This window comes from Anser anser, assembly GCF_964211835.1.
Source record: "Anser anser genome assembly, chromosome: Z".
NCBI classification, from domain to species: domain Eukaryota; kingdom Metazoa; phylum Chordata; class Aves; order Anseriformes; family Anatidae; genus Anser; species Anser anser.
In genome coordinates, this window is record NC_139723.1 from 50,628,815 (window position 1) to 50,654,506 (window position 25,692).

The following is a 25,692-nucleotide window of genomic DNA, read 5'->3' on the forward strand; positions in this document are numbered from 1 at the left end:
TATACAAACATTTATTGTTTATTTTTATAAGCCATTATTTATTACTCTTTTTGTTTGCCTATAGAACATCTATACTGGAGTCACAAGAACATGTCCTACTGGTCTCTTCATCACCAACTCCCTTTTTGCTGCCTTCTCACATACCAAAAATACAGTAGCAAACAACTTGTCCACCCCAGTCCTTGAAAGTCACTGTCTCCACAGGAACATGCTATTTGGAAAGAGATCACCTATAATAAAAATCGTGTTAAACTTGTCAGCACCTGCACACAACAGGAAGAACAGTATCTCTATCACAGCCTATGCATATTCTCGTGAGAAAAGCAGCCCAACGTAACTACGGAGTAGAAGGATTTTAATCTGCTTTGGCAGGGGGGTTGGACCTGATGATCTCTTGAGGTCCCTTCCAACCCCTAAAATTCTGTGATTCTGTGATTCACCTTAAGGACCCAACAGTGAACTTACCTGCCTTTTGGAGGGTTTTACTTCACACCATCTCTAGTTTAGTCCTGTTGGCTGAGGACACAGAGTTATAGGACTACATTGGAGTAATTACAGTGTATATACTTTAATTCAGAAGCTTACACACTGGTCCACTAAGCAAACTAAGGCACAGCACATGGGCATTACCCAGAGTTTCCCTTTAAAAAACACACTTATAATCTGAACTAAAATGCTAAGACGCACACAGACTCAGATGGGTAGAACGTAAGAACTAAGTTACTCTGAAACAGTACACTAGAGATGGCACCATTAAGACGTGTTTGGCTTTGTTAGAGGTTACTCTGAAGTGAACAGTAATAAAAATGTCTGACAACTCCTTTCAGTGAGTCCTTCTATGTGTTCACCTTAAGATTGTCTTCTCCCTGTACAGGTGCTTACAGAGCAGGAAATTACCCTCATTATACCGTACTTCAGAAATACAAACAAGCACTGTGGTGATCTTGCCCACACCCAGCTGCTGAAGGCATGCGTTAACAGCCAAGGGCTGTTCCTCACAGCTCACTGCCGTGCAACGGTAACCTTGGTAGGTAAGAAATGCCAGTGAAGAAGTCAGAGTTTCTGCTGCACCAGAAGAGTTATCAAACCTGAAGTTAAGAACATTCTTGCAGTGGGGTGTGGCTTCTAGATGTAGGGACATAACGTTAAAATCAATGATGCTCTCAGTAGTACTGCTTTGGAAAACATTAAGGATCAGTGCCCAAGCAATTATTTTCAGTTAATTTTTGTTGAGTTTAGTGGGGATGATTACTGAATACAACCCCCTTTAAGATCGGTCTTAGCAAGACTGCAAAGTGTTAAAGTTCTTTATTCCTTCAGAAAAAGAAGGCTATTAAATAAGGAAAATGGCAGGGGCCTCATCTATGGTAAGATGACAAAGATGTAAAAGAGATGTTGTTGTAGTACCTCTTTACCTGTTTTACCTAGAGGAAGAGAAAAGCTTTTCTTACATGTAGAGTTCTGCAGACAAGAATGACTTTAAGTGGACAGAAAATTGCAACTACCTTAGAGCTCCCAGTGTCCTAGCAGACACTAGAATCATTGACAAATGGGCTTGATAAAGCAGTTGCAAAATTGACATGCATAGCACCCCTTTCAGAAAGTCTGTTCATGTTATATACCTTCAGTGCGTTGTCACTACTGCACAAGGGCATCGTATTATTACTAAGAAAGGATTGTCACTTAAAAACTAATGTTCATTCAAGTCTTTTATACTAAAATACGCTGTAATAAATAGGCTACATCCAAACAAGTTTTACATTATTTTATTTTTTTCACTTGCTCCTAACAAAGCTTCCATGGTTACAGGAACATTCCACTCCAGCTTTTGAGGCTCCCAGGTGTCACTGAAACAATTCAACTGAAACACAAATGAATGTGTACTTCTCATTTAGATTCAGCACAGCTCAAACCGTGCCAGACAGTTTGTAAGAGAACATCACCCCACCAGTGAAAAATAAATCGTTTTTCATCTTCTGAGTCTTTGGGAGGAGGAGAAAAGATTAACAATAACAAATAAACAAAAATCGAAAACCTTCTTATAGGAAACATCATTAAAATTGGTCTTCTTGATGACTGAATAATAATAACGTGCTCTCAAGTATGAACAGTTTTCTTTGTTGGACAGGATATGGGATGCAGCTACCACTTGTAAGCTTTAGTCCACACTGCTTTCTTCTTGAATTCTGCAAGAGATCTCAAGGCCAGAAGCGTAGCTGTGAAGACAAGGACAAACCACATTGATATATGCATCCAGAAAGGATGTGTGAGTATTCTCTCTGTCATTTTACTAACAGGTACAGATTCACTTCTCCTTTTACAGACTGTTTTCATGACTTTCATTTCCTAGCCTGACAGCGTCTGATGTTACTTCCGCTGTTCACAAGATATACTAGTCTCTACATCCTTCTGAAATCCTCTGAAATGTGATGCTGTACTAGACCTTTCACCTGCTTTATGGCATGTCTTCCAGTGAAATAATATCACACCACCATCTTCTAATTAGACTATCACTTTGAAGTGTCACATAGATCAGCCAACACTGCAGGAAGCCTGAATTCAATGACAGGTGATGCAAGAGAAGAGATAGGAGGAACTGGGAGGAACAGAAGCAGAAAGTACAAGGTCTGTTCTCTGTGCAATTCATTGATTCACAGTGCAGTTCACCGATTCTTCAATTTGAAAGGGTCACGCTTTTAGGCAGAACCCAGTTACCAAACCAGTCACATTCTAGTCATCCACGAGGGATTTTGATGTCCTAGTTAAAAAACAAACAAACAAACAAACAAAAAGAAAACAATGGAAGACTCAAGGAAAACAAGGACCTGTCTCAAACAGGGCACAGTGACAGTATACTGCGTGTAGCTGAATCTTGTGATTATAAAGGAGATTCCCCAATATCTCTTAGTATTAGTTCTGCTGTTCTGAGCGTGGTGAAGATTAACAGACACAATAGGGGAACTTTTATCAAAGAGTGACTAGAGACTCTAGACCCTCAAATGAAGGCTAATTGTCCTAGTAATGCAAAGAACTTGAACTGGATTTCGAGAAGGCATGTTCAGGTACAACAAATCAAGTGATTCAAAGGAGGTGCCCTGTGCTAACAGTAAGCAGAAAAAGCACACTCCCTTTGCTTGAGAATATTTGTAGTGTCCTCTTAAAATCACTTGCACAGATTGTATCACAATCCTACATTTTAAGGTGGGCTATGTGGTGCAAGCTAGGATGTTTCTGTAATTCAAAATATGCATTTCCCATCTTTCTTTCTTTCCCTTCTATTCTGTTACTCCTCGCACTTGTTAGACCACTGTACTAGGCTGCCACTATCTGTCTCTTGTCCCTTCCCACAGTTCAGTTGCATCTGAATAAATTTTGTTTTGCAATTTCTATTCTAGTATAGTAGGGTTTACAAAGAGTATTTTTTTTTTTTAAGGGTAACTTCAAAAGCAATTGATAGATCTATCACTGAAATACACTCATAGGACCAGGTGCACAATTACATTCCTTGAATCTTCAGAAGTAAATCGTAAGAGGCAGTAGATGAGAAATCAAAGAATTAGAAAAGGTGTTAAGACAGTTATGTTACCTGTGAAGGTTGCGTTAAAGACAAAATATGGCTCTCCTACACCTGCTAATATCATGGACTCATCTTAGTCCTTTAATAACTGTTTTTTTTGTTTTTTTTTTTTCTTCCTCTGGACTCATAGTTATGGGAAAATAAGGACCCAATTAAAAATACTCTACCTTTCAGCAGGTCTGTGGAAGATTTTGATAATGCTTCCTTAGGACTTTCCACCATATTGATAAGCCAGTCAATAAACTAAAGATAGAAATAAAAAGGATAAACTGAATTAAAGGAGCCTCTGTATCAAAACACCACACATTCTTTTCACTTTGACAAACAACATCCAATTGCTGCTAAACTTGAATAGTTATCTAATCAGAGGAAGTGGCCAATCGAGGTTCTGCTCAAACTACTCAAAGTGCATCTCACCATCAGTGTAATTTCTCCCACTGCTGGATCTGATACACCCTTTGTTCCCTCCCCCTGCCTCAGCAATATTATTTGTAACAAAGGCGGCACAGTAAATTTCCTTTCATCTTGCCAGTTTATGCCTCTAATCTTTTAATATGATCCTTTTGTATCAATCTTTTGTTCAAATGTTTTAAGGCAAATCCTTCGGTACTCTTATTGCCTTTGTCCCACTTTCATCCTCTCATTTTTCATTGTTCTTCTGGCAGTGCATGGTGCCTGCAGGATAACATGGTATTTCAAACTTATCAGGATGATCTTCAGGGCATAGACTCAAATTCTTCCCTAAAGCTTAATCATGAACTTACATATTAACAGCCCACTCCTACATTCCTCCCACATTCTGAACTCTGATTTCAGTGGAGACACAGACCACAGAAATGTGCAGGAGCCAGTGATTAATGGTTCTGCTTTGCACAAGTAGCTGTGAAACTACAGATTCATAGCAATATTTCCACATATCTCAACCACAAGCAATCTACAGTGGGTTTGCCAAAATAGGCATAAATTTGTACACTTGTTTTTGTCAAATAGTTGAAAATAAAATGAAACACTACAAATGGCAAAGATCTTTGCTTGTCTTAAATTGCCACTGTAGTGATGTCCAGCTACAGAGAATCTGCCCTTTTGGTGTTTCCAAGGCTAACTTGCTCCCAGCAGCTACCAACTCTCCTCTCTGAGCTGTACCCTCAAGAGTCTGACTCTTGGAATCTTCCTTATTTCTCACAACTCTTATTTTACTTGAGAAACTATGTTCCATTTTTTAAGACAAGTCATATCTGATTGCAAGTAAAGAAAAACAAGATCACATATCAGATGCAACAGATCTAGAGGAAATAACCACTTCACTTAAGACTTGAGCTGGCTGCTACAAACAGGGTATTTTCTGACTCTTGGAAAATGCTTACCCCTACATGCAATTTTACCTTCTGTGTTTGTTCTTTCCACGGCTCTTTTGCTAGCAAAAGGAAAATGCTACTTGGAAGGAGAGTGAGAGTCTCTTGCACAGCAAGCTTGTCGGTGGCGTGCCTGCCAATGTGATCCTTAGATAATTCTGGTAACACAGTTTGGTGCTTCCATGATGACCAGTCGGCACTGAGGCCAAGCAGTAATGGTGCACCATGGTCAGCCCAGGCCACCACAGAAGCTGCAAACAGCCACAGGAGGAAATCTACGAACTAAAGAGTAAAAAGATAAAAAATACACCTTATTAAATGAATTATACAAGAGAAAAAAATAACAAACACATGGTGGTTTACTCTTAAAAGTAATCATCAGAAAATTTAGCTAAAATTCAAAATGCAAGAACTAAAAAGTTCTTAATATTATCTTATGCTCTGAAGCAGTATAAGCTTTTTTCCAAGCTCAAAATCAAACTAAAATATCTACAGAAAGACAAGCAAAACCACACTCTTCTAAGGTCATCACTTAGTTTAAGTGGGACGACCCACACTTCATTTAAAATGGGGAAATATCTTTACAACAACATGACTGTAGAGGGAAATTAGGGATGGTCACCCTTCTGGTGCTACAAATGGTTGGGAAATATTGCAGCAATGCAATGAACGTGGCTTACTTGATGCCCTAACCAGATGACTTAAACAGCTGAAGGCACGTTATAATGAACTATATTTATACCCTAAAACTGCCCCAGCCCTTTTAGAAACAGCAAGTGCAAAATTATGATCGCCTTAGATAGTTCTACTGGAGAATTCAAACTTTCCTTTAATTGTTCTGAATAAAGCAAGTTTGTAGCAATGGTTTCTTTAGTTGCCTATAGCTCTTCTCACAATTTAGATGTCATGGTTATTTTAAAGTAAGAGTTTTAAATGCACATTCACAAAACAAATTGAAAAGAATTTCTCTATGAAATTGACAGTCTTCTAAGATATTAAAACATAGGGAATAATATGCACTGCTGAGAGAGAATGTGAATTACACCAAAAAAGCCTTTTTCCTGAAAACTGCTAATTGTTTTCACAACACATACCTCTTTAAGATCAACATTTTGTATAGGTGTTGACTTGTATGCTAAATTTCTGATGTAGCCCATCAAGTCTAGCAGCCAATCCATTCTTTTCAGCACTCCTAAAAAGAACAAGAACATTGACTTACTTAAAACACTAGGATGTATCATTTTTCCTTAAAAATCAAGTGTAGGAAATCACTGCAGCAACAACACACTGACTGTGGAGGAACACAAACACCAATACCATCATCACAATTAATTCATGCTTGCCACTGGCAGAAAGCATGGAGGCACTTCAAGAGTACAAAACCTTTGCTTGTAATGCTGGCAACACACTGAACACACTGAGAAAGGAATGTTTAGTGAGATTCATTTCACCTAATTGCAGCCTACGCTGCAGACATGACTGCTGCTGAAACCTAAAACCTTGCTGATCTTTTTGCCCCAGTACTTCATTCCCTGATGTCACTACATCAGACAAGAATGTAGGGAGTGCTGGGAAAATTCTTCTACAATGCAGAGAAGATCAGTAAAATACAGTTAAGGAATGGAAATAAAACCAGCCCTCAACCCAAGGATAGAACATATTTCATCAATTCGGATTATTCTGTCCAAAATTCATTCTGTCTCTTGCAAAGTAATAACTATCTTTATCTCATCTTTGGTTTTGAGACCATGGCACTTCATACACTTCCATCTCCTGCTATTCTTTACATATGTCCTTTTCCATGTTGCCTCCTCTTTTACCCAAAGGAGGCTCACTTCACTCATTCAAAACTCACTACTGCTTGAAGTTCTTCAATCACAGTTGGCACCTAAGGCACTAGCAATATAATGCTTTAAATTTGGTCTGTAAACAGTCAACCTAAGGTCTTGCAGCCAACAAAATGGGGAGGCTTCATTCTTTACTCCATCTGTGCTTGTTTCTTCCTCCTTTATCCTACTGAGTGATTCTGCTACTCCTCTTCTATCAGCTCCAGTGCTTATCAGACCTCCAGGCAAGCCAACCAACTCATTAACCTACCAGATAACTATCTGTTATGGTGGGGAGGAGGAGGAAGGGTGACTTGTTTCCTGTGTTAACTCAGCACAAGGAGCTCAGAAGAGGTTCCTTGGCTCAACCACTGTCATTGAAACACCTCTATCTACTGTGTCTCACACTGATAAGTTAGATACTAGATTTGAAGGGTAGCAGAGTTGCACTGCTACTTGTCTCTAATATTCTATATGTGTTTCTTGAACTGAAACACCAGAAAGACTAGGACACATGGATCTAGTCAAAACTCTGGTCTGCGAATCACTTGGCTAAGTTAAATGACTTGTAGCTGATCCACGGAACCATAAATAATTGGAGAAAACCATTAAAGCAACGTTTGATAGAAGTATTTGAAGAGCTGAAAAAATCTGAAGATTAAGCAGTTTCTAATCTGAAGAAGTTTGAAAAGAATTGGGTTAGACTACCTTAGTATTGTTTTAAAACGATCAGTGCTGCCCCATTGATCTTTGTTTACACTGTTGTTGATTCTTCTTTAAGGCTGGCCTTACCTGTGTTTTCATGGCTCACAATACGAGCATGATAGAAACTGTGCAAGAACATCCATGCAATAGACTCTTTCTGGTGACAGCCTGTCAAAGTATAAATCATGGCACTCAAGTTCATCAGAGGCAGTCTGCCTTGAGAAATTAAATACAATTTGGTGAAGACGGCCTTCTCTACATTGTTCTGCAAATGCAATAAAAATACATTAAATTAAAACATACCTTTCTTGTGGGAACAGTAGGAGATGCCATATTACCCTTTATAAAGACAGGGAAGGAATTCTCTGATTATTCAGCAGGCTCATTCTTTAAGATATTACGAAAGACTGTGCATTACAGAAGACTGTACATACTATGTTAATTTTACATGCATCTACATAGTAAAGTGCAACTCAGTACAGTTTGATTGTTTCCATACTGCTTTAAGTTTTACATTCCCTTTTGAACTGAAATAAGCCATCCTGACAGTTCTGGAGAAACTTCTTGCAAGACAGATTTCCCACAGCAACAAAAAAGCGCTTTCTCAAATTGTGTTTTAAGTGTAGAAATACAAAATTAAAGAATTAGGGAAATGACAGTTCTGCTTCCCTGACCTATTTAAATGCTTGATTTATGTCATGGATATTTGCTTATAATGATCTGCTCTGAAGTCTTTCCACATGGGTCATTTCCTTAATGTCAAGTATTTTTCAGCTGTTAAGAATTCCACTGCTAGTCGATCTGGTGAGCTGGAAGCTGAAAGTTTCCATTGTTATAATTTTTATAATTATCTATCTTGTCCACCCGGAAACATTTTGTGTGTGAATACAAAGACAGCATATTAAGTCAAGACTGAAAGGCTGTTCAGTTGAAGTATTTGAAATTTTTAATAAAAGCATACATCCGACAGTTCAAGTACAGCTGATCACCAGGATGTATTTACAGTCTGTTTCAAGTAGGTGGTTATGTTAACACAGGAAGGCTAGTCTGATGTTTGCACTGCTGGACTAAGAATATCTAACACCATTCCTATTCTGGTAACATTCCAGTTCATAGCCCCCAGGTGGAATCAGTTTTAGATATGACTCTGATCATGTTTACTTCCCTCTGATGCCTGCAAAGCAGTGCCCAAACCCTCTTATGTGCATGACGCACAAAACAAACAATGCTCTTCAGGAACTAACACACTCTGGCGAAAAGAAAAATGATAAGGCATGCTTATTTCATGTGATTTGGTGATAAAAGGTCAGGAGAAAAACATCATTACCTTAGAGATCTGGACAATGCGATCCATCTCTGAATCAGCCATTTCTGAGATACATTTTGCTACACTGACATACATCTCCAGTTCACCCCTCTGGAAATGGAAAAGTAAATGAATGTTTGGATGCATACTACCAGGTTTCGCCTTCACTAAAACCAGTGAGTCTGGGAACTTTATTAATGATCATGATGACTAAAATGAGGCTAGAGACTGGATTAAATATTTATTCTGTTTTACACATTCTGTATATGCTGGAGACTTCAATGCATTTAATAATTAGGGAAAAGTGATAGTTTGTTTATTTTTCAGCTGCCATTCCTGGGAGATATTTTCTCTAGCTACATCATTCTATACCTCACTATGAGAAGCTGAATCTTCTGGTGAAAGAGAAACACCTCCAATTGTTCTATGTTTCTGTTTCAGTAACATTTATTTCAATACTAATACTATGTTTTTCCATTACCAAATCATTTAAGATGGCAAAATGTACATTAACTTGGTTTCACAACTTGGACATATTCTAAACAATATGCAAAAGTAATTTAAATTGATATTATGTAGGAATCTTAACTGCTCTCACCAAATACTTTACATTCTACTTCATGTTTCAAATCTGATGGGTCAGTGCAAAAAGACGGGATTTAACATCAGTAAAAATTACTAGTTACAAAGTTCATACACCCCACACTTACTACTTACCTGAATCTCATTTGGTAAGAGCTCAAATATTTTCTCAGCAGCCTGGCAAAGAAAGCTCCAGCAATACTGGGCAGGGTTTGGAATTTTCATTGCCTGCATGAGTCCCTGTAAAACACACTGGCAAATTTCTGTTTCTTTTGTGCGACTCTTCATTTCAAATTGTTGTATTAGAAACACCTCTGTAAAAGACTGTAGTTTGTCTTCTGCAACATGTTTCATCCACAGGGGCAGGGACATGAGAAGGTATTTCTGGGTTTTCATCTGAAAAGCAAATGCAAGATATGAGGGTCATAAAGTTTGCCATAATTCCCAGATTAAGTGTCTTCATTATGTTTGGGTCTTTCTGTTTAGCCTGCATAACTGGATTGATATCCTCTTCAGTGGTGTTCCACAACATACAAGCAATTTACAAATGGTGAGGTATTACTTATCATTTAACAGACTGAAACAAAATTTTAAATTGCTTTGAAGTAGCCAGTGATTTTTTTTCTTCCATGCGATATAAATCAGTATGTTTCACGGACTCCAATAATTGTCTCTTGTACTAAAATTTTTGCTTAGTTTCAGATTCTAATTCTATACCAGCCTGAATCAACTATTCTTATAAAGCATGAAATTGTAAAAAACTAACAAACAAACAGCTCAAATACTACTTCAAAAAAGTACTCTTAATCTAGTTAAATCAAATCTCTTCCATAAACACTTCTAACTTCGTCTTCCCTCTTTTGACGAACTGCTTGAATTAAAAAGAGTACAAACATAGCAATGTTTTGTTTTCCTTAAAAAATGAGGAATTCCCTTCCAATGAACCCTACCTCAGTAAATAACATGTTTTTGTACTGAAAAGAAAATTGTGATTTTGCTGTATGCTACCCACTGCATTCCTACATAAAGCATACAGACCATGAACCCGGGCAGCTAAGGACAGAAGTATAGTACTCCTAGCACCATTAATATTACTGTTTAGTGAGGAAAAAATGAGCAATTATATGAAGAAATCAAAAACTAATACACTCTGTGGCTAAGTCCACTTTGTGACCTCAAAACCTCATTGTACTGAGAAACTGGGGCTCAGAAATCAAGTATTTTATTTCTTGCCACCTCATGTCTATCTTAAAATAGCCACCAGGTGTTTAAATATCTGTGAAGATTAATTAATTAAAAATTACAAGACAAAGATACTCCTTGAAGAACTGGAAAAGATCACAAAAATCTAGAATGGATTTTCTGAGTATTGTCCTGGAGCTACTCCTCAGCTAGTATAAAAAGACAGAGCTGTACAGCCAAGTGAACTGTGGGATTCAGGGAGATTTAACAAACCATATCATGGAACTCATGTTGAACCTCCATAAAAAGAACTGCATTGTAGGGAGGATAAGCTCCAACTTGATTCCACTCTAAGTGTGTCTGTTGACTACCTACAAAATTAAGGTAAAGTTTTCTAGAAGTAACACCTTTTACTAGATTCTGATTTTACTAGAGATTCTGCTAGAAGAAGCAGGTAAACTTTCTGACAAATAGGTAGGTCTTTTCTAAAAGTCTATCAGCTGGTATAAATAAAATAAAAGACAATTGTGCTCCCTACATGCCGTACCTTCTTACATCTCTAGGTTTATCAGAGATGCAGCAGGAAACAAAAGAGGGAAAAGGTCAAGAGATCTGAGTACATCTAAATAAAAACAATGCAGAACATCTTAAGTCCATCTTGTATTTCAAGGTCCCACAAGAGCCTCTGAGAGAGACTCAAGAGCTTCTTCAAGAGACTGGAAGTCTATCACCATAAATATTTGCTAAATAATATTTCTGCATAATTCTGAACCCAGAAGTCACTTTCTAGCAAGACATTCTAAACTTCAGTACTGTCTGAGCTGAGGTCCCACAGATTTTTCTGACATACATACACTGAGACTGTAGACAAGGGGAGGTGCCACCCACATCCCCAAAAGCATTGCAGCATTTTGAGATGACTGGGCTTGTGTCACAGCCAGTTCAAGACAGAGGTGTTTTACCTCATCACCTAAAACAGAAGAAACATACAGAAATTAGGAAATAGATTATCTTTACTTTAAATTTATTTTAAATTCATAAAATAAAGGAAAGTTATTGTTCTACTTGAGCACTATATTAAACTTTGCATAGGTAGAGATGCTCCTTATAGTTTTCAACATATATAGTGTAGAAGTCACCTCTCCCCACTCATCCACTCATGGTTTGACAAATCCTGAAATGTCTTGCTAAGAGTTCACATAAGTTCATCCAATAAGAGAAATATGGAAATGGGAAGAAAATGAGAATTTATATATATATATATATATATATATATAATATATATTCTCATTTATAAAATTCTCATTTTATAATATTTCTCATATAATATATATATATATATATATTAGCAACAAGTTTTAATCTATAGACGGAGAAATGAGTCAGTTTTCCTTCCTGTTGAATGCAGGAGTAATTAGCATTGGTTTGCATGATTATATACTTCCATATACTACACGTTCATATAAAATGTCACAGAACAGTCACTGTTATTTCTGGTGGTGCTTGCTTGCAGGATTCTTCAGGTTAACATATGGGAAGACCTTACAGTGCATAAAGGTTATGATGGTTATGAAATCCTTCTTAGCGGTTTCTCTTTAGAGTCCTTGTAATAACTAGTACAGACTCTTCTTAACAGAATAACTAATCATCTTAATAGAATAATTAGTCATAAACATGTTGAGGTCTTTTGAACAGCATTGCTTTCATGTAGATCATGATTGTTACAGCAACAGAAGAACAAATAATTTAAGTATTATATCAGCATTTAACTCCTCAGACAGACTATTGCTACTTGTCAGCATAAAACTTAAATAGGTGCTTTGCTAGTCAATAATGAAAGTAGTCATCTATATAGCATGACTTTTACACAGTTCACTAACAGCGCATGAGCAAAGCAAACCATTCAAGAATCAAGCATCAGGCTTTTTACCAAACCAGAAACTTGATGTTTAGTCATTTGCAGAACCCTGAAAGAGTGAAATTGTTACATGATACTTTGGTAACCAATTCAAAACTCTCTCACTAGCTTCGACTAATAAATCACAGATCATGATTTAATTATGACTGTTCCCTTCAGAGCACTATTAAATACCAAACAGATACCACCTAAGTCACATTATATAGTTCATCATCAACAACTGCAATAAACTTTATAAGACGGGAAAGCAATCTTTTGTCTTCAATATGTTTACAGATGAAAATATCTTCACAGATTTTTTTTTGAAATATATGTTCATGAATTCTCAGGCATGAATAACAGTGAACTAGAGAATCTGAGAGAACTGAGTGTATTTTTCATATAAATATTTGTGACATATCTGTCCCAGAATAACTGTTAGTTTCATGTATCTAGCTTGACAGGTCATAATACAACTGTTCTGCATTATGCTTTCTAGAACAACATGAATATTGCTCATTAGCACACTGCACACAGCAAAAACCTATTTCTGCATGCATATATAACATGCAGGAGTGCAACTTCCACAGCAATACAGCAGAGTAGTCAAGAGAAATTACATGTAAAAACAGACTATGGCGCTGTCTAAACTTAATAAAAACATAGTCACAAAAATGATGTAGTGTTTCCTCTGGAATTCCCCTGATTTAGAAAAGTTAGACTTCCAAGTAAAAAAACAGGAATAAAAAATTTCCCCATGCATTTATAAAGTTTCAGCTATTCATAAGGTCGCACACAAATTTGCATCAGCATGGACTGCACAGGTTAGTATAGGAAATTCTTTCACATTTTTACAAAAGGTTCCACAATCAATTGCAAGAATACAAAATAAAGCAGAAGATCCAGCCCAATTATCAGCAAAAGTATTTAGCATGTTGCCAAGTCTTTCTAGATCTAGCAAGTATTTGATCCTCACAAGACAGTTCAATTATACCTAGTGCATTTAGAAGCATTTTGAATACGTAAAGTAAGTATCAAAAAGAAATAAGAACAACCTCCCATTTTCCAGGCTGTATAGCACACCAATTCAAATGCAACAGCACTTGCCCAGTCCAATTGTAAAAAATAAAATAATCTGCAAGGCCAGTAATGACAACTACATAAATCAAGAGAAATAAAACTCAGCAGAATCAAACAAGGGAATACAGAACTTTCCATAGTAGGTGTTTTTTTTTAAGTAAATGGGTTTGAAGTTCAAAGTCATTTATATCAACCAAAAGTGGCACTGACAGATACCCTCAGTAGAAAAATATTATACAGGCTGTCCAAGCCCATACTTCAAAATCAAAGCTACTCTCCAACATGAAGAAAAAGTGTTCCTAGAAGCACAGAAATCAGGAATGTGACAGAAAAAAGGGATATGATTTCCTCTGTTACTCAGTGTAATTTAGTAGACACAGTATTTCAAACTAGGGATAACTCAGTGAACTACAGAGCAGTTTAAACTTGTGATAAAGCTGCCTGCATCTTCCAACACAGACACTGGAGCTGTGCTAAATGGTGAAAATAAGATATAATTAATTTCCAGTTTTCTGATGCACTCTTCTCGCTATAACAGTCCAAATCCACCACTGTTCTAGGGAACTCCTCCAAACCTCTTAGTTTTGATCTTCTCTAACCTATTCTTCTATTAAAACAACCTGTGTCCACACACTGATTGAAAATATATGCTTGTGAATATTAGAAATTTGGCCTTGAAAGCTGCAGTTTATGAAGTTTATGTTAGTAAAGTCATCTTGTGGCAAGTACAAGACTTAACAAAAAATTATAAAGCTTACCAAAGTTTAGCCTCATCAATGGTGAAAGAACAGATGCCCAGTTTACAGGTGGATACTGATGACTTTCTCCAACTATTGCAATGGGTGCCAGTGCTACTTTCAACAGCTGAGCTGGAACAGATTCAGGGCCTGCAACAAAATATTCAGTCACAGTCTAAAATTTATACACATACGTTCGTTAAGTCTCTCAGAAAAAAATGAATATAGTTTATCAATTCACACTGCACTGAAGACCAAACTGTAGCGATGAACTAGAGCGTTATAAAATTACAGGGGGGAGAAAAAAACAACCATGTAACCAATAGGTATCTGAGAATTAGCTGTCTCTTGTCCGTAATCATCAGCTGTATTTTTAACATTAATAACCTGCCGAAGAAGGCTTTTGTTACTGAGAATCAGAAGGTTTCTGGTTCCTTCTCCCCCTTGACCAATTTATGAGTTAGTAACAGATATTCCTCATCTAGTAGGGAACTATGTTTGCATTTTCTTAGTAAGAGAACAGCCAAATTTACTGATACTGTTCTCATGTCCCATCCTGGAGGTGCAGGCCACAAAACAATGTCAAACACAAGCTAACCTTTACTACGTACTGTATTACTTAAAGATGGGGAATTAATTCAGTAAAAGTCCTCCATGAAAGCAAAGCTATCTCTACCTCCAATAAAAGCAAAATGTGCTTAATAAAAAGCAGTGAGTTCACTTAGCTCTGCACAACAGTAACCTCTACTGCTTTACCTCCTTTAAGATTATAATCCAAGAGAGCTCTCTTTTGCTAGCACACCTCACGTAAGAGGATACTTTCTTCAGGTTCCTTTGCATTATCACACATAGCACTAACCCACTTGAATACCAGACCATTACATAGAATCTCAACCCAGAATTGCTGAAATACAGGACAGAAGAAAGCTTCCCTGATGACGAAGTATTCCCAAAGAACCATGTTAACACAAAGTGATTTGACTTTCATTCCCACAAAGGATGTCATCTCACAGACAGAGGAAAGGGGAAAGGGAAAACATCTAAGAAGCCAGAAAAAATCATCACAGTAATCCAGTTTTTTGTTTTAAAAGAGTTTGTGTAGAAATTTTTAGAGATATGACTGCATTAGTAAAGCTCAAATTAGTATCTAGAAAAGTTCTCTTAGCAAATAAAAGCAGGATATTAGGCTCACCTTTTAAAGCCATAATACATTTCCTGGACATATATTACAGTTCGATCCTTCTTACCTTTTTTTCCACTTTCAACGGCAAAGTCAATGGCTGCCCTGATAAAGCTGTTTTCAGGCAAGTAGCTAAAATCCGGAGGAACTGTGAAGACAAAAAGACTCTTTATATACTAAAATGTGCAAGCAGGAATTATAACTTCCAGCTCCCATGTAAATTTAAAGGCCAAACTGAGCTTTATTTGAGCTAACTAAGTCTGCATGTGATTCAATGCAATTAGACCAAAAGATTATTGATAGATGCATTGGCCTTTCTGTACTTAAGGTAAGTTAAATGCCAGCATTGATGAGAGATGTCAGCTCTAAAAAACAAATTCAATGACCAACTGAAAAGCTGGGGTAAGAATTTCCTTAAAATACAACAGACACTGCAAGTCAGGCTTTAAAATAGAGTTTCAAAAGCTTAGTAAGCTTAATACAACAAAAAACATTCCATATCTATCTAACCTCAGGCCCTTGTGTCATCCTATACAGAAATAGGAAATCTAAGATTTATTTATTTATTTTGCTGATGAGGATGTTTATTTATACTTCATGTTATTGGTTCCCAACTTGGTTCACACTGAAGTGAACAGCTTCCAATTCATTAGTTCCCTCCTTTGGTAGTTCATCACTGTTGTAATTCTACTTTTCTTTCACCTATTGGATATTGAAACAGCACCAGAAGATATTAACATATTGACAGAATACCAGTTTCTGTGTTAATCACAGTAACTACATTAAAGGGGCATAGAACACCAGTTTTCAACATCAGCTCACTAGAGACCCCTACTAGTAAAATACTCATTTGAAAAATCAGCTTTTTCTTGTTGTTATGGACTAGTTTTTAAGTGTTAGCTTTTTTATAAAGTAAGATGTATTTGATTACATCTTAATCTAATAAAACAAGGTACTTGATTAGATCTTAATCTTGCTAAAACAAGGAGTAATTAATCAGCATTAAGGCATCGACTGCATAATGCAGACAACATACCTGTCATATGCAATGCAAAACTTCTTTACAATTTATTCTAGGTGTTTTAAACAGAGTACAGACAGAAGCAATAAATGAGGTTGGCCAGAACAACTGAGTAGCTTACTTTGATACTGGAAGTAAAAACAGATTGCCAGGGTGTTGAGGGCATCCTGTTCAGCACACTGATTCCTGCTGTATGTTCCAGCCTTTAGGGACACACAGGACTATGAGGTCTCTGATCCAAAGTCTGTTGTGTCATTTAATAGGGCTACAGTGTCTAGACTGCAAGTGTCTGATGTGTCCCTTGCTATCTTTTCAGTTAGATGTTATTGCTATATGTTCTTTAGGTAGCAATATTAAAGCATCTTACCAGATGCCCTGCTCTGGGTAGAAGACAAACAGGACATATGAAGGTGTCCCAGAAGTCCTGCTGCATTTGTCTGAAGGCCAATCTGCCCTGAAAAACTGATTATCTGTTGAGACAATGAATCAATACTTAGTCAGATTTCTCTATGTTGCCCCAATTAAGCTGGACACAGACATTACATTCTTTCTTTAAACAGAACTGGTCTGTTTGTGCAAGGTGCCAAAATACCCTACTGCACTGTCCAAAGAAGAAAACAAGAGACTACCTCCTTACCTGTGTAAGGGTTCTGATGACTTCATTGAGCTTGCTTTGAAACTGGGACGACTGGATGCTCTCAGATTTCAGCTACCAGAGGAAAAGCAAGGATAAAAAAAAATGTGAATTTTATAAGGGAAGAAAAACAAAACAGAATGGATGCTGAAAAGACAGATTATATTTGCACCCATGCCTTTTTGTGGGGGAATAGAGAAGAGAAGAAAACCTACACAGCAGTAAACTTATTCCCAGTGACACTGGTGTGGGCCATATGATAGGAAAACAGAACAGACTCCATCCTACACACTGTAATCCATCCCACTTGGTTCACACCCAACACAGCTCAGTATTGTGTAAATGGAATGCTCTGGTAGATGGCCACTCCTGTATGGATGCAGGAGAAATCATTGTATTGTTACCACAAAAGCTGGTTGAAGAAACTCTCAAAGACTCAATTTTGGAGTTTTAGAAAGCAGGCTTTTTTTTTTATTTATTTTTTTATTGCAGCGCTGAATGTACTGGGGATAGTTCCTCCTAGAGTGCATGCCTGGCTCAGAAACTCCTGAACATACATTGCAGGTGTAACACATGCAAAAGTTTTCCTGTGAGGCATATACATATTCAATACTTTACCCCAAAATCATTTACGTAGTGCCTGCCCCTTTGGACATGTGCTGTTAAAAGGGTCAGTGGTCTTTAGAGGTCTTTGAGACCCTCTGCTGGTTGTTTTCTTGGTGTCCTCTAGCTGAACTCTCCCTTATTGCATGTGCAGTGTGGGTCATCCCAGATGGTTCATCTCTTTTTCCCAGTTACATGTTCTAAACTAGTCTTAGCTGGTTGTAACCACAAAGCTCAGCAAGGCCTAAGGCTTCTTATCTATTTGTGCATATACAAAGCTCAAGGTTTTCTTGTCATTTTTATACATACCAACGTTTCAAAGTTGCTCAAGCAAGCATAATTTAAGCACTACAGAGATACAGCGGAGCCTTTGTTCAAGGCATCACTATCTTGCCTTCTTGTCAGATTTCTAGGAGAGCTATAAAAGTATCATCTGCTTGCATGTTCTCACCTGTATCATGCCTGCTTCAGAACCAACCAGTGCAACCAGCCCATTGACAGCTGCCAGACGCTGCATTGTTGGAGAACCCTGGAAATGTAGTTCAGGATCAGTGAATCATTGGGACCACACAGCACTACAATTGCATCTGTACCACAACAGATGTTTCACTTAAACAAAAGGGCTTTTCTTTCAACTTAAAAATCACAGCTGTTATCACTTCTATGCCCTCCATTCCAACAACCTCTTCAGGTCAGACTCCAGCATGACGGAGAACTATATTCTATCTCTTGCTGAATAAAAGAGACCTTGCTGAATATGGAGACCTCCTCCCCGCCCCCCCATGGAAATAAGTACTTCCCATAAAGCAAACAGGTACAAGCCAAACAGGGCTTTTCTTCTGTAGTGAACAGCCTAACGACATATTTTTGCTTCCAAACATCAGCGAAATAGCATATCCATATTCAATCCTAACTTTTCCTAGCACTGGTCCAGCAGAAGTGAGGCAAATTATGTCCCTACTGTCAAAATCCCCCCAAAACCCTAGAATGTGAACGCAAACTCCTTTACCTCTGCAATCAAAGTTTTTATCCAGGCTGGCATTAATTTGTTACGCAGGTCTTCAGCTTTCCCGTGACCACAAACTGACAAACCGTGAACAATTGTACCTAGAGCTAAAGCAAAAGCTGATGTCTGTAAGGTGAGAAAGACACATATTAAAAAAACAGATCTTCCAAAGAATTCTGTATTCTGTTCAATGTTTACTACTGAAATACTGCTTAAGTATTTATTATTCCTTATAGGAGTCACAGACTTATAGAAGTCACATCTTTGTCTAGAACACCAGAGGTTCCTTATTTCTAGTGTTTTCTCCTGTCAAGTGACACAGGATTTTCAGAGTTTAGATACTGATCTTTGGCACATAGTTTGTTCTGGAACCTTTATTCTAGAGCACACTTTCTGATACAAAGATGAAAAGGAGCTACAAAAATAGTTTGTTTTGACTTATTTTACAGATGAACATATTAAACAGCTGATTAGTGTAATAGCAGGCTTTAATATTAAATATTTTAATTAATTATTTAATATTTTTTCTTTTTCCATTTTTCCTTTTCTGGCAAACATTTAACAAAAACAACTACAAAACAACAACAACAAAATTAACAAGTACTGGAATAAAGAGATTATTCTGTGCATTTTTAGAGGGTAACTCTGGAACACTGAGGGATAAAGAAGTTATCTTTACTTTTTACAACTGGAAGAAGTTGTGGCTGTGGTTATGATGCACTGCCTGGAGTCTAAGGGAAGGCAAAAAATCAGAAGAGCACAGAAGATATGTTAACCTATCACGAAAAACTATTTAAAGAAAAATGTTATGAAAGACTAGAACTGGTGGGACACAGGGACTAAAGACATCAAGAACTCAGAAATACCAACCGCCTCCCTTTTACATGCAATCAAACATATAAAATCTGTTTTTATTTCATTCCCTGGTAATGACTATAAACGTGCAGACAATTTATCAATGGACCAAATCGTAGTCAGGCTAACCATACAGCATGAACAACATGCTCAGTGTTAGTTAATGATGAAAGCAGATCAATTTTCATCAAGTGGCAGTCTGGATAGAGTAGTATGCAGTATTAAATAGGTAAGAGAGAAACAGAACTGAAGCAAAGCCCAAACTCTGAATCTTCACCTGCTGATTATTTTCCACTAGGGTCCGCAGCTTGTTCATAGCGTCCTCAGCCTCTGCCGCTTCTATGATTCCAACACTGAAAGCAGAGACACAGGAACAGGCAACAGAATAGGAAAGTACCTGAAAAAAAACATTATTTAATTATGTTAACTAGTACTATTCAAATTCAGTGCAAAGATTAGAAGCCAAAGAACATTTTCCATAGCTTGTAATGCTACCATAACTTCACTGTGTGCAGCACCAATGCATCTTATTTACAAGGTCCATTGAGTAATCCCACAAAATAAAAAAGAAACAAAATAAAGACAGGGCAACCAAGCAAAAAACAACAAGGAGACTTTCAATACTTGCTTCCTCAGTGAGGATTTATACTACCTGGTTACTACCAGAGCAAAACCTTATAATGAATTCTTGTACAGCAGCTCAAACAGCATCTGCTGCTGCAGTTCCAACATTTGTTGCTGTTGTGTACCTTGGTCACATTTGCTTTTACTTTTTTTTTTATTTGTACATACTGTTTTTCTGGTGAAAATGTTGCACTTTACTATACATACTGAATTATTTTACAATACAGACTAAATTCTTTGTTGTAAGCAACAAATTTTATAAATCTGTCTGCGGTTGTCTGTTATGGCTGTTGCCCAGAGGTAGTTTGCTAAGTATCTGGGATAACAGGGCCTGCGGAAGCTAAGACACAAGCCCTTAAGCCCTTGCAATCGTTCAGTGTCAGAAACTGACAAACATCATTCTAGACTTTGTACCATTTCCTCCTGTAAGCTACTATGAAGTCTACACTCTTCATTTGACAACTGCATAAGCACTAAAAAAGGAATGGTGGTTTTACTGTCTCATCAGAATCATGGCTAATTTGTGTAACAGAAATAAAATTATAAAATTCCACATATAGCATAATTGAAAAGAAAATTAACTTCTAGGAAATGCAAGGTATCGTGAGAATATCTTTCATGAACAATGGAGCAATACACTGGCATGACAAAAAAGTCATGCCATTTTCAATTCATATTTTCACATGTTTAAGAAAGATTCTTAGTCTATGCCATTAAATGAATACACCTAAAGCGTGGCAGTATTTCTGATTTTGTTTATGTATGGCAAACTTCTGATCTTCCATGCAAATGTAGTTATTTTTCTCTATGCAAGTATCTGATCATTATCTATGCGAGCACCCACAGCATGCTGCGATCCCATCAGAGCTACATTCAGGAAGAGAAGCACATACACTGTGCGTGGGCAACTGTTCTACTACGACAACAGGCTTGTGTAAGGAACACAGGTGACACTATTTTTCTGCTCTTTAGCCCTAGATGTGGAAAGAAAGGAAATGCAGTATGAACCTTCAATAAGGCAACTGTGTCAAACTCCTTTGTACCAAAGCAAAGCAGCAGAACAACACATGACTACATGAGTTAGAGTGCTCCTGCCTGCTGGACAGGGTTGGCAACAATTTGACCTCAAAGAAGTAATGCCCTTGTTTGGCCTGCTCTTGCTGCAGTAGGCCAAATCTACCTCTCAGATAGAGGATTATATGCCAGCCTTTTATAGCACTGAAAGAGCCTCTATTGCATTTCATAAATACAGTAGTATTCATCCTAGGGTGCTGGCCAACTTTTACTGATGTGATTATCTATGCAATGCCTTATATGATTTTAATTGATAAAGGTAGGTTTGGTATCTCATTCCAAACTAATTCACGTTAGTGAACAGCTGCTGCATTTCATCCCAGAAGTTTCTTATTTACCCAGTTTAAATTCAGTAAAAGACTATGAGGTCTCTCGGGAGAGATAAACAATTTCACAGTTCTAAGTCACTTTAATGCACGATCCATAAACTGAACGAGGCTAATCCCCAACACACGTGCAATGCCAAAAGAAGTTAACTCCATAATCATAGATCCATAGAACAGCTTGGGTTGGAAGAGACCTTAAACATCATCTAGTTGTTCCAATCCCCTTGCCATGGGCAGGGCATGGACACCATGAAGAGCTTTAATAAAGAACAAACTTTCAGAGCAGTACTAAGAAGGAAAAGAGAAGAATACTACCGATCTCTAACTCCCTCAATAAAACAGGATTATGCAACTCAGCTGTTCAGCTGATGTAGTCTTGCATATGACAGGTACAGTTTTTTGTTTTGTTTTGGTTGTGCAAAAACCTGCTTATCCTGATTCTTGATTTCTGTTGTAAACATATCCCATTTCATCAGCCTTCCTTCTCAAGTTCTACCTCAGCAATGTTACAGACTCATTCACTCACAGACCATGCTGAAATAATGAATGTTGCTGTATTAGTCCATGGTCAGCACATGTAAGCTTCTGTTATGTCAAAATGGAAAAAATGAGTTTGTGTATGATGCCTCATATAGGTGGAAAGGTCCATCTTTATTTCTATCCAACTTGTTTATAGCTCCTTATGACAACAGAAAAGAGAGGGAAGAAAACTACATTCTTGCCGTTTTAACTGGCTTTTATGTCTGGTTAATGTAATGTTGAGTATCTCCAACTCACAGTTAAAATTGAAAAGCATGCTCAAATTTAGCACAGCTCAGTTTTTTAAGTCTTCAAAACAGAGAGAGAGAACAGCAAATGGAACCATAGCAGCTTTCACAAGCTCAAGACTCACATTAGTTTGTGACATCAGCTTTCAAAGTAGGAAGCAGAAAGCATACTGCTGTCTGCTTGCTTGTAGCTATCTTTTTACCTTTTCAGGAAATTTCTTAATGTTTGCACAGCATTACAAGTTATTCTTTTTTTTTAAACAGATATAAAACCAGCCTGATAGAATCATAGAATCATCAAGGTTGGAAAAGACGTCCAAGATCATCTGGTCCAACCATCTCCCTACCATTACTGTCACCCACTAAACCACGTCCTTAAGCACCATGTCCAACCTTTCCTTAAACACCCACAGGGAGGGTGACTCCAGCACTTCCCTGGGCAACCCGTTCCAATGCCTGACTGCTCTTTCTGAGAAGAAATGTCTCCTCATTTCCAACCTGAACTTCCGCTGGTGCAACTTGAGGCCATTCCCTCCAGTCCTATTGCTAGTTATCTGCGAGAAGAAGCTGACCCCCAGCTCCCCACAGCTTCCTCTCAGATAGCTGCAGAGAGCAATAAGGTCTCCCCTGAGCATCTTTTTCTCCAGACCAAACAACAACCCCAGTTCCCTCAGCCGCTCCTCACAGGACTTGTGCTCCAGGCCCTTCACCAGCTTCGTAGCCCTTCTCTGGACACGTTCCAGGGCCTCGATGTCCTTCTTGTACTGAGAGGCCCAAAGCTAAACACAGTCCTTGAGGTGCAACCTCACCAGAGTTGAGTGCAGGGGGATGATCACCTCCATGGTCCTGCTGGCTATACTATTCCTGATACAAGCCAGGATCCTTTTTCTCTGCACACTTCCACACAGCTTTGATATTGTGAAAGAAATATTATACACCAGTTATTCCAGTACTACAGGTATAAAATTTTGGTAAAAAGTTGAATTATTAAAGACAGCCAACAAACAAAAAGGAAGATTTGAAATCTGTGATAAAACAGATCATACCTCCTGGACCGATCTGCTCTGGTCCTCACTGCTTTCCAGGTATTTGCAGAGTTTTCGCAGTGAAGCAGAAACGTGCACTCGTGATTCTGTTTGGCTGCTGTAACTCATAAGGGACAGAACAAGTCCTACTCCCAAAATACATCCAGTGCTTAAAGAGAATGAAAAAACACACACATATATATATATATGCATTCATAATATGTACATTAGCCATACCTTTGCTGCTCTGAACACTTTTTTTCACAACATTAAACTTGAGGGCCCTCTCCCCACCACTCTCTTTCACTTGGCCATCTTGTTTGTGATCTACATAAAATTAATATTTAAGCACACTTCATCTGCGTGGTATCTCAGATTTCTCAACATGTTCTAGGTGTTTCACTGCCAGTATATCAAACACTCAGCACTGCTGTCTGTCATGATCCACCTTTGAATCCATTGTCACTTATCTCAGTAAGGTAACCTGGCAATGTACAGCGCATGACACTATCATGCCAAGGAATGAAATAATTCATTAATAAATCATGAAATAAAATAAAAGGTTTATATTTTAGGATGAAGAAAAACTGACATTTTTTAAGGGCTAAATCCTATTATTAAGGTCTGTGGAGTTTAACAGGTTTCTGAAGGTACAGTAAAGAAAAGTCTGATGACGGTTTTGATTGAAAATGCCTCATACCCAAATCAGTTACTGACCTTGCGAAAAACTCCACAAAAAGTCAAATGCTCTGCCCAGCAATTTAAAGGAAGATTATTATGCATTTCAAGTTTCATAATAATCTGCTTTTTACTACATCTTTACTCAACATGTAAGCTTTAGCATTTATCAATTACTCCATACTTCTCTAATATTTATTCTTGCAGATGCAAGCTAATTCTACCTGGTAACAAATTTATATAAAAAGACACATCTGCAATGATCTTGTAGAATTCATCCTTAATATACGAAATGGCAAGGCAAGCCAGAAAATGCTACTGCTCCCCATGATTCTCAAAAGCTTTGCACAAGCAAACCCTTCAAACAACAGCATTAGGTCAATTTTCACTGCAACATGTTTTTCTTTGGAGAAGAGACAGCCATCCAATCCAAGGGCTGTCGGTACTGTTACGTTTGTTACCTATATGCTGTACTGCTATAATTGGAAACCTAGCTTGGATTTCCCTCCAACCCCACAACATGAAGGTTGATGTGAGAAAATCCATTCAATATGATCTACATGAATAAAAGGAAAAGTTAACAGTCATGAATGCACTTGCTTGCTGAACCTTCTATCTGCCTCTACATAAAATAGGTTTGGAAAGAAAAATGAGCTGTTATATGGCTTCTGTAATAAATAACTTTGACAAAACCTAGTAGCATCAAGAATTAAGTGTCTAAAGATAATTCATCATGCATATTTTCCATACATGTTTACACGGAAATATCAGTGTATTTTTTAAACATCCTTATTTCTGTTTCTGTCTAACATACAAACAGATTAATGGTCCGCTCCCAGATCTCTCAATAATGTCTGAGTGCCTACCATTTAGAATCAGCAGCAACTGCAGTCCCTAAGGTTCTGCAATCTCTGAAACTTAGTTTCACATAAAAATTGAAGATGCATCATATTAACATACACTTAACCACTGGAAGTGATTTGAAATGTTTTTCTGCTCTAAAAGATTATGAATATCATCATTATTTTCTACCGTGTGGTTTAAGATACTTAAAAGTAGTAATTTATAAGCATTATTCCCACAACGACCTTTTCCAGAAAAGAAAATTTTTAGAGTATTTTATGTAATTTAACACAGACTTAACACAGATTCTTACAGATCCTAAGTGGACTCCCACCATGCTAAGTCACTGGCTCATGGAAAAACATTCTTATAGCTTAGTATTTATTGAAAACAGGTCTGTTTACTTTCTAACTGTCTCCCATAAAAAAAAAGAGAAAATTCTCCTAAATAGAACGAAGAAAATAATGTATATAAACAACATTCCTATCAAGGCTGACATGATCAGTGAAGCATGGTTGTGTGAGATCCAGACTGCATAGTACACACATTGATAAGCCTCTTTATTACCAAAAAGTCAAGACAGGATAAAAAAAACAAAACAGAAAAAGCCTCTTTCTCAGTAATGTCCTCCAATGTGTGAGATGTCTCACTTAACTCCCTGGAGAAGCATATTATTGGGTAGACATGCATGTTTTCTGAAACAATCAGGAGGTATGCCACATCTCAAAAATTTACTGTAGAGCCCGAGCATCCCCCTGACATTCGCAGGCATTTCTGCAACCAGGGTGGGTGAGTGGAAGGCACACAGGGAA

The 25,692-nt window shown here is 37.6% G+C and overlaps 1 protein-coding gene across 7 annotated transcripts in view; it reads right to left on the bottom strand.

The window, feature by feature from the left end:
- Window positions 1–1,750: 1,750 nt before the first annotated feature.
- FOCAD (focadhesin) overlaps window positions 1,751–25,692 on the bottom strand; it is a 122,306-nt gene continuing 98,364 nt past the window's right edge. For all 7 annotated transcript variants that reach the window (XM_083819237.1, XM_083819238.1, XM_083819232.1 and 4 more), the window contains 16 exons: window positions 23,381–23,528; window positions 19,821–19,940; window positions 18,692–18,814; window positions 18,134–18,211; window positions 17,083–17,154; window positions 16,813–16,915; window positions 15,492–15,572; window positions 14,266–14,394; window positions 11,385–11,500; window positions 9,484–9,744; window positions 8,788–8,877; window positions 7,548–7,725; window positions 6,024–6,121; window positions 4,960–5,211; window positions 3,745–3,820; window positions 1,751–2,216 (listed from right to left, as the gene is read on the bottom strand). In XM_083819237.1, the coding sequence (XP_083675363.1) occupies window positions 2,143–2,216; window positions 3,745–3,820; window positions 4,960–5,211; window positions 6,024–6,121; window positions 7,548–7,725; window positions 8,788–8,877; window positions 9,484–9,744; window positions 11,385–11,500; window positions 14,266–14,394; window positions 15,492–15,572; window positions 16,813–16,915; window positions 17,083–17,154; window positions 18,134–18,211; window positions 18,692–18,814; window positions 19,821–19,940; window positions 23,381–23,528 (1,999 nt within the window). In that variant the 3' untranslated portion in view covers window positions 1,751–2,142. The remainder of the gene's footprint in view (window positions 2,217–3,744; window positions 3,821–4,959; window positions 5,212–6,023; window positions 6,122–7,547; window positions 7,726–8,787; window positions 8,878–9,483; window positions 9,745–11,384; window positions 11,501–14,265; window positions 14,395–15,491; window positions 15,573–16,812; window positions 16,916–17,082; window positions 17,155–18,133; window positions 18,212–18,691; window positions 18,815–19,820; window positions 19,941–23,380; window positions 23,529–25,692) is intronic.